Source organism: Pangasianodon hypophthalmus, chromosome 2 (assembly GCF_027358585.1).
Source record: "Pangasianodon hypophthalmus isolate fPanHyp1 chromosome 2, fPanHyp1.pri, whole genome shotgun sequence".
Lineage (NCBI taxonomy): Eukaryota > Metazoa > Chordata > Actinopteri > Siluriformes > Pangasiidae > Pangasianodon > Pangasianodon hypophthalmus.
In genome coordinates this window covers 34661561-34676560 of record NC_069711.1, presented here as the reverse complement: position 1 = coordinate 34676560, position 15000 = coordinate 34661561, and the positions used below count along the sequence as shown (strand labels likewise).

Here is a 15000-nt window from a genome sequence, read left to right as displayed (position 1 = left end):
CCGCTGACTCGCCTAATTCGCGCTCTGATTGGCTGCGGCCGATGTCATTCATGTCACGTGTCTCGGTTTGTGGGCGGAGTTTCTCTATGTGCAGCGCGTCATCATGCGGAACTCATAATACGTCAATCTTTAAAAAACAGGTATGAGAATTAACTTTATACACTTTATTAAATGTACTTTATATGATTATATTGCAAAATGCACGTTTACTTTAGTTTATACATATTCAGATTAAAAAATAAATGATTATGCTCATGAGAATGGGGTACATGTTTAGTCTAATGAGTATATCTTAAAAATCCTGCTAGTTACCATAATAATCACAGAATTCTCTACTTTAAAAACTTGGCAAATGTATTTTTAATGAATGAGTTTAAGTGTAGGTTATGGTTTATGTGAATTTGGTTTAATTAATATAAACGGGAAATATCGGTAAATTAGCATGGTAGCGTTGCTAATGATATTTAATGCTAATGTGCGACATCGCTGATCTTTAAATCATCTCTTCCGGAACACAGTGCGGGTGTATGGTTTGTAGCTCAAATGGTTTCGAGTGGCCTGCGTTAGCTGAACACAAGCAACAACCGGTAAACAACAAACAGCATGGAGACTGGAGAAGTGTTTATTTCGGTGTTATTTTATTAATCCCGGAGCGAACTCTATTAACTGTTAGTTAGCTGCAGTTGCTTAGTTTGGCTGCATCACTTCCTGTTAGCTCGCGCCGCTGTAGTGCGTGTCGGGGGCGCGCGTCGGGGGCGCGCGATTTAACACTAACATTTTATCATGCTGCAGCTGCGGGTTTTACTCTCTCTGACCCCTGACAGTCTCTACACGCCTCGTAAATAAGCTAGTTCGCACCTTTAAATAACTATATATATTTATTATATATATGTTTATTATATATTTTTATATATAGTATATAAATGAGAGTGGTGTGGTTTGTTTATCAGCTGTGTGTGCTGGTGCTGCGGTGACGTCACAGCAGAGTAACAGCACATCCCTCAGCATCACTGATGGAGCCCTCGGTAGGCTCACAGGAAATTTACATTGCTTTACATTTATATAACAATAACCTATATACAGGCCAAAGTGTTTTAAGGCTTCAAACTTAAGTATAAACTAAATGAACTAAAGTACTAAGGATGAGTTGTGCGTGGACACACAGCGTCCGGTGTACAGACTGTGTGAGATGAAGCTGAGGAGGAGGAGGAGAGACAATCCCAAACAGGAGGCTGAATATTTCACATCTGCTGCCAAAGACAAGGAGGGATTTGATGTGAAATATATAAATTCATTTATAGGTAAGTCTTAATATGTCATTCTTTGTTATTTTTTTTGTTTAAAAAATTATTATTCTTATTTAGGAGCATCAGGATGTTAGAGAACACTGCAGATGTGCTGCTCAGTTTGAATAAACACTGGACTAACAGGTGTTGTGCTTTCTCATACAGGACGTGGAGTATTCAGTTGTGTTCATTTTGATAAGGGAGATTTTCTTTTGGAGTACAGAGGACAACTCATAAACAAAGCTGAATGTGAACGACGACAGAAGTTATATCACGATGCCATGAAAGCGTTCATGTATGAATTCCGTTTCAATGGAAGACTCTTATGGTATGTATAACATTGCATTGTTCTTCATATAATGTTTTCTGTAAGATCATGCTAATGCATAAAGTTTTGAAAAGGTCTTCTGTGCAGCCACAAGATGTTATGTGTTGTCTTATATCATGCTTCAGTGTCGATGCTTCCAGAGAAGATGGTTCCCTTGGGAGACTTGTCAATGATGACCACATCAGCCCAAACAGCAAAATGAAAATAATCACTGTAGAGGGAAAGCCTCATCTGTGTTTATTTGCGACTAGGAGCATCGACCCTGGAGAAGAAATCACATACGATTATGGCAATTCTGAGTTGCCTTGGAGAAATAAGGTATTGAAGATTGAACTATTCAGTGTTATTGGGCCACGCTTAAACATGCCGGTGCAAACATAACTTACAAATCATTACATGCTACAATCATCTAATTATATTCCCAATATTTTACACTGTCCTAACAAATCTTCACAGATTGTAGCTGAAGAACACCAACTGCCACCAGAGGAAAACAGCACTATGGCATTGAGTGAGGCCAGGAGGGTGAAAGACAATCAGTCTCTGTCACAGCACCAGGTATCCTGTAGTCAGTGAAAGAATTGGAAGATGGCTAACATGGTCTGCTGAAACCAAGCAGTGCTCCAGTTTTAATACATGCCTTTCGTCTTGCTCTTTAACCTGTTCTGTAGGCTGTTTCTGAGGCAGACCCCTTTACCCCTGTGACCGAAGATACCCAGGCAGCCATCAACCAAACAGAACAGGTCATTTACAGAAATATATAATGAATTAAAACCTGTTGATTTTACATATACAATTCTATACCCAATTTACAAGCTTGAATAATAAGTATTGAAAATTTGGTTTTATTAATAATAAATGTTTTATGATGTCTGTTTTTAGAATATAGCTGGAGCCGTCACTGAGGTTACATCAGAGCTGACGTCTGTGATGGACAAGTTGGAGACTGATGTTCTGGGAGGAGAGACAGAAAAGGTAAACTATAGAAATCATGTTTTGATTAATGATCCCCCTATCAGCTTGTGTGTGGCACAGCACTGGTTTATCAGTACACTGGGTATTAAAGGGACCTTGTAGACATGTGATAGTAAATGCACATCAGCAGCTGTGTGTAAAGCATCTGACAGAAACCTGGTCTCGAGGGACTTCACTTTGTGAAGCTATATCATGTACACCACATACATTATCTTAAATTGGCATTTAATAGATGTATAGTTACTGACTAGAGTTCATTCCTTTTACTATGTGCAGTGTGTTATATTCTCATCCCTCAGTAGTAGGGGACCATTATAGGAGCAGCACTGAGTATATATGTGGTCTACCGTGAGTACAGCAGTGACACACACGTTACAGTGTGTGGGGTGCAGTTATGAGTTAATCAGCTACAGCACTGTTTTTACGGGCATCATTGTCACTGATGGATGTTCATTATATGGGTATAAATAGTATACCATATATACAGTGCACTTCCCTAATATACTGTATATACAGTGCACATATGAACACTTCCCAGAGCCCTGACCTAAACCCTATAGAGCATTTGAGAGATGCAATGATGGAAGACAGCTGATGCGCTACTGTGGATGAACTGAAAATTTGTTGATTGAAACTCGTTGGAAACTTCCAGCACAACTGTTACAGAAAATCGCTGATTCCAAATTCTTCTTGGGAATACTGTGTGTGTGTGTAACAATTGTGAAATGAGAAAAATGTTTTGTGATGTCTGTTTTTAGAATATAGCTGGAGCCGTCACTGAGGTTACATCAGAGCTGACGTCTGTGATGGACAAGTTGGAGACTGATGTTCCAGGAGGAGAGACAGAAAAGGTAAATTGTAGAAATCATCATCTGATTAATTATCTCCCTAATTGTTCTGTGCAGTTTGCGGAGTTTGAGGGAGTTTTTAATCACAGTACACTGTCTGTTTAAAGTCACTGGGACTGGTGCACTGTAATAGTGAAGTGTGTCTGTGAGCTGCTCCTCGCACTGGAAACATTTCTTGAGCACAGAGATAGAAGTGTCTGCAGTTGTAGGCACTATATTAAGAATGTAGTTAGTGTGTGTATGTGATGTGTATGGCTGAGACCTGTTTTATGAGAACACTGTGTCTAATGAGAACCTTTAGGAACTATGCTATAAGGATCCTCTACCAGAGGAATATTAGTGTGTGTCAGTGTGTTTGACTAGTACATGGTATATGAGGACAGTATTGATTTATATGATGACTCTGTGTTCATCAGCTTGTGTGTGGCACAGCACTGGTTTATCAGTACATTGGGTATTAATGGGACCTTGTAGACATGTGATAGTAAATGCACATCAGCAGCTGTGTGTAAAGCGTCTGACAGAAACATGGTCTCGAGGGACTTCACTTTGTGAAGCTATATCATGAACACCATATACATTATTAGGTATTTATCTGCCTCTTCAGAGTCACTGGGAGTGGTGCACTGTAAATGTGTATTGATCTGACTTGGGTGCTGGTTTATCATCATAGAAATCTCTTGTTATTTTTGTTTTTAGAATACAGCTGGAACCATTACTGAGGTTACAACAGTGCTGACGACTATAAAGGACAAGATGGAGCCTGAGGTTCCAAGAAAGGAGACAGAAAAGGTAATTTTGAGATCATCTTCTGATTAATTATGTCCAAAAGGATACCCATTGCCTGCTAATGTCACTAAACTGGTTAGAAAGACACTATAGCTGCCCTGCCTGTCTGATGTTTGGAATGAGAATGGAGTTTTTTTGATGTCTTCAATTTTTTTTGGATACACTTCCTGTATATCAAATAGTCATAAAGTCGAGTGCGAGAGTAAAGTGTGCCTGATACATGCATGCAGAGAGCTGTTGGAGGTCAGACATGTCAGAAAATGTAACTGGACATAGTATAGTGTGAGTGTCAAGGAACTGATGCATAGCACATTTGTTGTAGACTACTGTTGCCTATTTAATGGTGTAGTTTGCATGGAAAACACCATTAGTTAAAGCTAATGCATGTTTGAACCAAAATAGGTTTAAAAATTGTATTGCCCTTTTGGATCTTGAATGTGACACTAACTTTTGTACCCACCACCCACTCGGTGTAACATTTTAATTCATGAAAATGGTGTTTGGTGTTTGCCAGAAAATACTCCTAGCCTGGTTAATCTGTAACCTTAACATTTTGTTGTCTAATATTTCAGATTACCATTGTGAAGGAGCAATCTGGGCCTGAGGAAAAAGATACAATAGCACCAAGTGAGAAAACAGAAAAAGTAAGTTTGCTGGATAGACATTATTTCTGGCTTATGATATTTCTATGGAATACATCATCAATAATTTCCTTCATTATTTGTATAATTTATTTCATGTTGCATAATTTCAAATATCTACTGTATGTGTAATGACCAAAGCCATTCATACACTATGTCGAATATCACATTAGTGAGCAACATGTTCTGCTATCAAAACCTATATTTATCAGTTATTTTGATCATTTTTGATTTGTTTTAAAAACATACATTTTGCTTTTTTTGTCACCATTGCCTCATACTTAAACACATCCAGAATTAAAATGAAGACGTGTGAAAGAGAATGCTGATGCAGTATCTAGAATATCCAGATACTTGTTAGTATTTTGTCACCTCAGCTTTTGTTATATAAAGTCAAGAGTAAAACCTCTAACAGGCATGCTCTTTTTGTCTGTATTTGTATTTGAGTTGTGAAAATGCCCAAAGTGCACATCATCTAACATCAAATAAATGGATTTTGCTTTCCATGTTATTCCTCCACTAGAGTTACTTTTAGACAAATATTTTTGGTTGTGATGTCAAATGAGTTTTATTAATTCTATTCACAGAATTGTAAACATGAAATGGTCTTCACAACTGTTTCGAGCATGAACAAATGTGCAGCATGTGTTGGACCTGTAGCATCACTCAAATGGATTGGTCTGAGATGCAAAGGTCAGTAATGTACTTTACAGTATTTAAGATGGCAGTTAATTTATAACTGGTATGGTTTGTCCAATTGGCCCATTGTTTCCAGACAGTGATCCTGGTCTCATAAATTCATAAGGTTTGAAAATTATTAATAAAATTCTAAGCTTCATCTTTTTATATTGAGTTAAGGCAACAGTTGTGGTGTTTTTAGTTTTATGTGTATTGAAGTCTTACATTCTTACTTATTTACTTCTCTCTCTTTTGCAGTCTGCAATTGTTTTTGGCACAAGTCCTGCTTTGTAAAACTTATTAAGAATGAGTCACTATCATGGGTGAGTGCATTTATAATTCATTATATAAATTTTAGTCATTTGCAAGTGCAATTTCTAGTGATCGTTTGTTTTCTGGTACTAGAGAGTAAGTACTGGTGAGGATGAATCACTAGATGAAGAATATGTGCCACAGTCAGAGTCAGACAGTGAATCTGAGAGTTCAGTAGAGTTACAAGGAGAATGCCCCTTGAATATGGAGAAACGAAAGGCTATTTATTCCCAGATTGCCAAGTTGAATCCTGAAGGTGCAAGCAAGGGCAAAGTGTGTGTTAAGGCCAGAGAAGAAGTTGGTTTACTTTATGAGGAGCAGTTGACTGATGTAGATTATGACAGTGAAGCGAGCTATACACAAACCTCAGATAATCTTTCAAGCAAAGTTCAGGGTAAGCAAGTGTCTGAGACCTACAGAACGTCAAAAGTTGCAGTTTTAGGCAGTGCATCAGACAGTTTAATGCTGCCAACAACAGTCACTGGAACATCTGCAAGCCAGCAACTGTTGGAAGTAAGAGAGGGAGCTGGTGGAAGTGATTTACATGGAGATGTTGAGGAATCATTAATGGCAGAGGGCAAAGCTAAAGTGGATGAAGCTGAGGAGTGTCTTCAGTCATCTGTAATTTCTTGTACTGAAAATAAGAAAAACTACTGATGGATTAGAAATTACAAAAGTCATTGCGTACTACAGAGGCAACGTCATCTTCTTTCATTGCACTTAAAAGCTTCCAAACCCCAGGAGATATCTGGTGTGGGAATGTAGACTCTGCCATGGCTGCCAAACCCAAAACCCTGACCCTACCGTGGTGTTCATTTAGTTCTCCTGGCTAAACTGATGGAAGTGAATCTGAGAATGGCACTGAAAGTGAGAATGTGGATGTGTCTATGAGTGCACCAGTGCAGATTGGTAGGTTTTTCTAACTTATTGATGTGTTACATGCCCAATTGTTTTGGTCATGATCAGTCCACACTGTTTGTGTGCTGAATAATGTGGTAATCTCTTCTTACAGGGATGCAGAAGGATCACCCACCAAAAGAAGCCAAAGCTGGATGTTCTGGTTGTATTTTCCAAGTTATATATGTGGTTTTGACTTTTATTTTAGTCATATAACTCATAATTATCATTTTTGTTTTACCTATTTTTAATTTGAAACAAAAGTATATGTCATCATATCTCCCAGTCTTTATGGTTGTATGATGTGCATATTTATATACTTGTTTGTTTAGTCTCAAACACAGATGCTTTGCCCATGTCCCATAGAGCACCTGCTGTTTTATGTGCAATAAGCTGGCTATAAGGTTCACAATTTTAAACATCACAATCTAATTGATTCTTTTGATACGTGTTGTATACACCAATCAGACATAACAACCAGTGAAAGGTGAAGTGAATAACATTGATTATTTCTCTACGATGGCATTTGTTGAGGGTTGGGATATATTGGTATAACAGTCAGTTCTCTGTGTTGATGTGTTAGAAGCAGGAAAAATGGGCAAGGGATGCTACATAAAGGTTCCTCTGAAAGTAACGGAACAGCAAGCTCAATTAGTCTGTTTTTGCTATACACTGAAGACGTTTGGGTTTGAGGTCAAAAGATGAATATGAGATGATGGTTTAGAATTTCAGCTTTCATTTCCTGATTTTTATATCTGTGTTACACAGATTAAAACATGGCACCTTTTGGTATAGGCACAAATTCTCTTAAAGTAAATTAAACAGCACTTAATATTTGGTTCATATCCCTTACTTGCAATAACTGTATCAAGCCAGCATACATACATCCCATATACATCGCTCAAAACAAGAGTAGCTGTTCATAGCTACTAATTCTTTAAACTATCAATTTAACAGGATACACCTGGGCAACAAGAAACACCAGTCACATGTTCCAACATACTTCATCACTTGAAAATAAAATGTTTAAAAAATCTATATGTAAATATCAGGAAAAAAAGCTAAAATTCTGAGCTATCATTTTATATTCGTCATTTGATCTTAAACCCAGATGTCTAGGTATAGGAAAAACAATATAATTGAACTTGCTTTTCAGAGGGGACTGTATTTAACAGAGTTAAAAATTATGTTAACAGTTAACAGTTATGTTTTTTAAGTGCTCAGTTGTAGTATCCCTAACCTGAGTTGCTTAATGTTCTGTAATTGTTGTATAGAAGGACTTGTTCTGTTAAGTCACAGGTGACCCGGTAAATCACCATGTGGTCATGTTTGTGTTTGTGTTAAGTCGAGTACCAATAAAACATGCCTGTCCTTCTAATACAGTGTAAAGTCTTTTTTTGTGTATTGTTAAACTGATGTCCCGATAAAGCGGTGTGACCTTATAAGTACCAATTCTGTCAGAGGCGGGAGCTTCTCAGACGGTCCTTATATGCAACCATAATGTCAGGTCTTGTGTTTAAGAGTTTAATTTTGCGTAGAAGAAATCTGAAGTGAAATTTGTCTTGCTAAAAAAAAACCAAATTTTTTGATGTTTACGGCATTGCTGTAGCACAAAGGGAAAGGTGGGTCCCCTTAAACCACGTTTCAACTGGTTTGGCCGGCAAAGTCCTCGTAAGACTTAAAAACCAGTATGTGTGTGTGTGTGTGGGGTGTGTGTGTGTGTGTGTGTTTGTGTGTGTGTGTATGTGGGGTGTGTGTGTGTGGGGGGTGTGTGTGTGTGTGTGTGTGTGTGTGTAGGGTGTGTGTGTGTGGGGTGTGTGTGGGGTGCGTGTGTGTGTGGGGTGTGTGTGTGTGTGTGTGTGGGGTGTGTGTGTGTGTGTGTGTGTGTGTGTGTGTGTGTGTGTGTGTGTAGGGTGTGCTTGCACCTTCCATCAGTATGAAGGTCAATTTGGACTGGAGATGTTATTTTCTTCTCCCTGATGATATTAGCAGCCAGTGTCATGGTGTGTGTGTGTCTTTGAGAGAAAGAGAGAGAGAGAGATCAGTGTCCTAAGGCCATAGTTGTGGCACTAATGTACCATGGGAGTCTCTTCATAATCAAGGGTCTCACACACACACACACACACACACACACACACACACACACACACTCACACGGGTCCCAGCTGCTATGTGCCCTTCAGGTCACTGTCTGAGTGAAATTATGGGTGTCATAAATCAGCATGCAGACTGCCAAATGGTGTTTGTTTGTGTGTGTGTGTGTGTGTGTGTGTGTGTGTGTGTGTGTGAGTGTGTGTGTGAGTGAGTGTGTGAGTGTGTGTGTGAATGTGTCGGAAATGACGTCTGATGAGGAACCTGTTGTGTTAATGAGAAATCGACCCACGCATTTAGAAGTGTGTGTGTGTGTAGAGCAGCTTGCTGTTTTTCAACATGGGAAGCTGAACACACGATATACTCACTGCTCCAGTAGTGAAAGTTGTGAGAACACTGTTGCTAGGCAACTGGGAAATATGGATGGTGAACATAAGAGCTAATAACATAGCTAATCTCTAAGGCTAATGATTTAGCTAGCTCGTATTTCACCTAAAGTATTTTATAGACAGTGTAATGACAGAGTGGGAGTGAAAATGAGACAGAACCATCCAGAACATCAACATTTACCTCAGATTTGTTCATAAATTATCAAAAAATAAGGCACTGTATGGCTAAAATTATGATTTAGCTAGCTAGCATGTAGCTGTTAAGTCTTTTATAGACAGTGTAAAGACAGAGTGACAGTGGAAATGATACAGAACCATCCAGAACATCAACATTTACCTCAGATATTTACTAAAAAAAATGAAAAATACTGCTTATTGGGGCAGGGTCCGCATGCCTGCACGCCGCTTCTTTTGGTCCAGGGCATCATCATGGGCGAAGTTCACCACTTCTGTATCTTCTTTGATGCGGTCCATCCAGTGCTTTTTGGGTCCACCGCGTGGTCGGCGTCCTCCAGGGTCGAATCGGAGAGCAGTCTTGGTGATGGAGTTTTCGTCGCTACGCATAACGCAAGCGAACCATCGCAGTCGCGCTTCACGCATCAACATCTTGTTGGGACTTGGCGAGGCTGTAGATATTGTTCGCCCCTTCTGGCGTGTCCAGCTGGTGGTACAGGTCCTGGTAGTGATGGCTCTTTACGGCGGCCACCACCTCCTTCACTGCCAATTTCAGCGATCAGTATTGGTCTACGTCGACACTGAGATGTGTGCTCCTCCAGGTCTTGAACACTAGCTTCTTCTCCTGGATCGCCTGCTGTACCTCTTCATTCCACCACCATGTTTGTTTGTTGATGAAGCTTTGTCCTGGCTTCGTTCTTCCCACAGTCACCTCTGCCGCCCGTGTGTCTGCCCCACGGCTGCGCTCCATATGGCTTCCTCCGGTTGGTCAGGATTCACTGTGAAGTCGGCTAATGCAGATGTCAGATCGTCTTCGTACTCAATCATTTTCCACCACTTGATCCGTTCAGGCCCGGTTGTTGATGTCCTCGCCTGTCACAGCTGGCCCATGAGGAGACGGTGCAGGGGGGTGATTCTGTCATATGAGATCACTTTGGTGTTGGTCACCAGCTTCAGGTCTCTCCACCGGAACATCAAGTAGTCGATCTGGGTCACGTGGCTGCTGCTGGTGTAGGTGGCCAGGTGCACTGGTCTGTTCTTGAAGTACGTGTTGGTCACCCGTGCAGTCCAGTACGTGACACGTGTCGTCGTTTCGCATGCACGAGTCCGTGACCTCCATGGCAGTGCACAAACCCGTGTCTCTCAGATCCGACGTGGCCATTCAGGTCTCCTCTGAGGATGATGAACTCGTCCACGGCAATCCACCATAGATGTGCGTCGAGGCTATCCCAAAATTAGGGGAGATGATCCCAGGAACTCCCATGTGAGGCGGGAATACACCCTGGATGGGATGCCAGTCTGTCACCACACACACACACACACACACACACACACACACACACTTACGCTATGTCTCACACTTATGCTATGTCACAATGCTGCCCAAGTTGATTTTTGTCCTTGTTAAAAAGCTAATTATAAAGTGCAACACTGCTGTTTTGGTGGCAGTTTGTTAGCAAACCTAAATATCACAATACATAAACACGTCTTTATATGGTAATGATATAATATTATGATTTTTTTTTTTTTTGATATACCGTTCCTATACTGCTCCTGACTGTATATATAGGATGAGTCGTGAGTCGTTTAGGACGTAGTGACACCTCCGTGGTGTTTGACGTGCAAACACAGGACGAGTGTTTCACAGAGACGGTAATGTTATGGCACTGATGACGGTTATTACTGTCACCACGCAGCCGATGTTTTTACACTGTAAAGGTTTAAGGCGTGGAGTCGAGCAGCTGTGTGTACGTCTGTCTGCATATCTGTCCTCGTGTGTGCGATTAAGCCATATAATCATGTGATCTTAGAGACACTGTAATTACAGGCAGCATAATTCTGCTTTCATCTCTGTGTGAAACCCCAGACACTGTCAGAACAGATTATTTTTTTCATCTCACAAACATTTACACTGATTTTTATCAGGTTTTATCAGGAAAGTCTGATTGGTGTATCACAGAATATGCAAATCAGCTCAGCACTTCCTGTGTTTATTCCATCATTTCCAGTTGTTTTACGCTATACTGAATTGAACATTGTGATTTGAACAGAGGGAATGTTTTTTTTTTTTTATCTCGTTCACACAGTTATGATTTTATTACTATTATTATTCCAGTCTTGCACTATTTTCTCTAACAAATTTGGTTAGATTAGTTACAGTTAGGGTCATAAATTTACATTCGCCTTGCAGAATCTGCAAAAAATAAAAAATAAGAGGGATCATAAAACTTGCATTTTGTTTTTCAGTTCTGCCCTGAATAATATTTCACACAGCAGATGTTTCCATCTCGTCCACAAGACACAATAATAACTGAATTTACACACAGGAGCCAGTTTAAAAGTCTCCATACGCTCGATTCTTAATCCTGTGTGTGTTTCCTGATGATCAGAGACTGTTTTTATGTTTTGTGATCGTTGTTCATGAGTCTCTTGTTTGTCCTGAGCAGTTAAACTGCACACTGTTCTTCAGAAAAATCCTCCAGCTCCTGCACCTTCTCTGCTTTTCCAGCATCTTCTGCGTATTTGACTCCTTTCCAGCAGCAGCTATATGATGCTGAGATCCATCTTTTCACATTGAGGACAGCTGAGAGACTCGAACACGACTATTACAAAAGCTGCAAACGTTCACTGATGCTCAAGAAGGCAACATGAGACATTAAGAGCCAGGGGGGTGTAAACTTTTGAACAGGATGATAGGTGTACATTGTTATTGTTATTGTTAGATGTTCTATATATAAAATCCTCAGCGATGTAATCCTCAGTGATTTAAACCTCAGCGACGCTGACCAGGAATGTGATAGCAATCCGTTTAAATTCTCATCTTTCTTGCTTCTTCTTCATGTGTGAGCGTGATTTGAACTCGAATAACATTCCGTAGTCCAGTAACTTTCTTTAGTTAAAGTTTAATAACAAAATTAACTGGAAAAATGTTACACGGTCAGAAAACTGTCTCGCTCCAATATTGCATCAAAAAAAAAACTAACGGTCCTTGCCGGAAATGACATCATCGTCAATACGAAATATAATACACATGTTAAATTGTTTACTTTTATAATTACTTTACAATTGCTTAACACACACAATTATTTATTCCACATCTATATAAGAAACAAATAACATATGGCTCTTACAAGGAAGTTAGCAAGTTGTCATATTGATGAACGTGGTCTTTTTCCCCCCACAAGCTACACAATACACTCGCACTAGAAACCTTACAAACGTACAAAACTCTCACGCGCATGATTTATTTGCTGCGTCCTGACGGGATCTAGTCTCAAATAGATGCCTTTGTGGTAAGCTTTCCAAAAAAATATATACAAAAATAACCAAAAGTGTACCTCCTATTCATATGTACAGTATATTTGTCTTTGTTTAGAACATGTGATCTGTTCAATTCAAGTTCACTTACATCTCTAACACAAAGTGTGTACGTTGTGAAGAAGCAGCAGTTTTGTCAGCCTTTTTGCCGGACAGAAGCAGGTCGAGAAAAAAACCTCGACGCTGCCGAGAGAGTTCAGAGCTGATTTAGCTGATCAGCAGACACCTGGCACTGTTACTCTGATGCAGATCCGAATATGCTGATAAAGCAGTGAACCAGAACAGAGACATAAGCACACACACACACACACACACGGCCATTTTTCCTGTACTTACTTTATAAGTGAGCTTTATAATTGTACTTTGTGAATGTTAGTGAGTCATATTGCTAATGCTGATCTCTCTCTCTCTCTCTCTCTCTGTCTCTTTCTGCAGGTTCTCTGGTCGTATCTGTGGTAGACATGGCTGCCCCCGTAGTCGGTTCATCAGGAGGAGTTTACGCCCTCGTCTCCGCCCACCTCGCCAACGTTGTCATGGTACGCACACACATGCACACACAGGTGTAATGTGTGTTCTGTTTCATAGAAGCGCACTGAGTTGGCTGTTTATCAGGTACACCTTCTTACAGCCAGTATAGTATAGTATAGTATAGTAGAGTAGAGTAGAGTATAGTATAGTATACATAACTATAATACAGCATAGTATAACGCATTATAATATACTAAGGTATACTTCGGTAATGTATACACACACACCTGCTTCATTTCTCCTCAATTCCAGCCTGATGTGAACACACTGTTCTGAATGTGTGCCATGGAAGGCAGCATAGTATAGACTAGTATATGTAGTATAGGATTATAGTAGAGTAGTATAATGAAGCATAGTGTCTTGTTTTATAATGTATTATAGAATACTATAGTGTAATTTTATACATGTAGTATAGTATGGGATGCTATAGTATAGTATAGTATTTAGTATGGTGGAATGCAGTGTAGACTAATAAATTATAGTGTAGTACAGGATTATATAGTGAGGTATAATAAAGTGTAGTATAGTATGGGATGCTATAGTATAGTATAGTATATTATTTAGTATAGTAGAATGTAGTGTAGACTAATAAATTATAGTTTAGTACAGGATTATATAGTGACGTATAATGAAGTGTAGTGTAGTATGGGATGCTATAGTATAGTATAAATGGTATAATGAAGTGTAGTATAGTATGGGATGCTATAGTATAGTATAGTATAGTATAATGAAGAGTAGTATAGTATGGGATCCTATAGTATAGTATAGTATAATGAAGAGTAGTATAGTATGGGATGCTATAGTATAGTATAGTATAGTATAGTATAGTATAGTATAGTATAATGAAGAGTAGTATAGTATGGGATGCTATAGTATAGTATAGTATAGTATAATGAAGAGTAGTATAGTATGGGATGCTATAGTATAGTATAGTATAATGAAGAGTAGTATAGTATGGGATGCTATAGTATAGTATAGTATAATTAAGTGTAGTATAGTATGGGATGCTATAGTATAGTATAGTATAATGAAATGTAGTATAGTATGGGATGCTATAGTATAGTATAGTATAATGAAGAGTAGTATAGTATGGGATGCTATAGTATAGTATATTATTTAGTATAGTAGAATGCAGTGTAGACTAATAAATTATAGTGTAGTACGGGATTGTATAGTGAGGTATAATGAAGTGTAGTATAGTATGGGATGCTATTGTATAGTATTATTTAGTATAGTAGAATGCAGTGTAGACTAGTAAATTATAGTATGGGATGCTATAGTATAGTATAGTATTATTTAGTATAATGGAATGCAGTGTAGACTAATAAATTATATTGTAGTACAGACTTATATAGTGAGGTATAATAAAGTGTAGTATAGTATGGGATGCTATAGTAGAGTATAGTATAATAAAGTGTAGTATAGTATGGGATGCTATAGTATAGTATAGTATATTATTTAGTATAGTAGAATGCAGTGTAGACTAATAAATTATAGTGTAGTACAGGATTATATAGTGAAGTATACTGAAGTGTAGTATAGTATGGGATGCTATAGTATAGTATAGTATTATTTAGTATAGTAGAATGCAGTGTAGACTAGTAAATTATAGTGTAGTACGGGATTGTATAGTGAGGTATAATGAAGTGTAGTATAGTATGGGATGCTGTAGTATAGTATAGTATATTATTTAGTATAGTAGAATGCAGTGTAGACTAATAAATTATAGTGAAGTACTGAATTACA

General features: G+C 38.7%; 2 protein-coding genes across 5 annotated transcripts in view; both read left to right on the top strand.

Moving 5' to 3' along the window:
• The window catches only part of LOC117597788 (inactive histone-lysine N-methyltransferase 2E-like), an 8499-nt gene extending 295 nt beyond the window's left edge, over window positions 1-8204 (top strand). Inside the window, exons 1-13 of one of the 4 annotated variants that reach the window (XM_053231944.1) lie at window positions 1-140; window positions 1166-1301; window positions 1452-1614; window positions 1740-1932; window positions 2071-2172; window positions 2286-2357; window positions 2497-2589; window positions 3348-3440; window positions 4137-4229; window positions 4799-4870; window positions 5455-5560; window positions 5804-5868; window positions 6870-8204. The exon at window positions 1-140 is cut by the window's left edge and continues 295 nt beyond it. In XM_053231944.1, coding sequence (XP_053087919.1) covers window positions 42-140; window positions 1166-1301; window positions 1452-1614; window positions 1740-1932; window positions 2071-2172; window positions 2286-2357; window positions 2497-2589; window positions 3348-3440; window positions 4137-4229; window positions 4799-4870; window positions 5455-5560; window positions 5804-5868; window positions 6870-6950 — 1368 coding nt within the window. In that variant the 5' untranslated portion in view covers window positions 1-41 and the 3' untranslated portion in view covers window positions 6951-8204. Of the gene's footprint in view, window positions 141-950; window positions 1026-1165; window positions 1302-1451; window positions 1615-1739; window positions 1933-2070; window positions 2173-2285; window positions 2358-2496; window positions 2590-3347; window positions 3441-4136; window positions 4230-4798; window positions 4871-5454; window positions 5561-5803; window positions 6764-6869 lie in introns of those variants that run through there. The other 3 variants (XM_053231943.1, XM_053231945.1, XM_053231942.1) reach the window with 3 other exon arrangements.
• The window catches only part of rhbdl3 (rhomboid, veinlet-like 3 (Drosophila)), a 43934-nt gene that overhangs the window by 20644 nt on the left and 8290 nt on the right, over window positions 1-15000 (top strand). Inside the window, 1 exon segment of the mRNA XM_053231946.1 lies at window positions 13162-13262. Within this exon segment, the coding sequence (XP_053087921.1) occupies window positions 13162-13262 (101 nt within the window).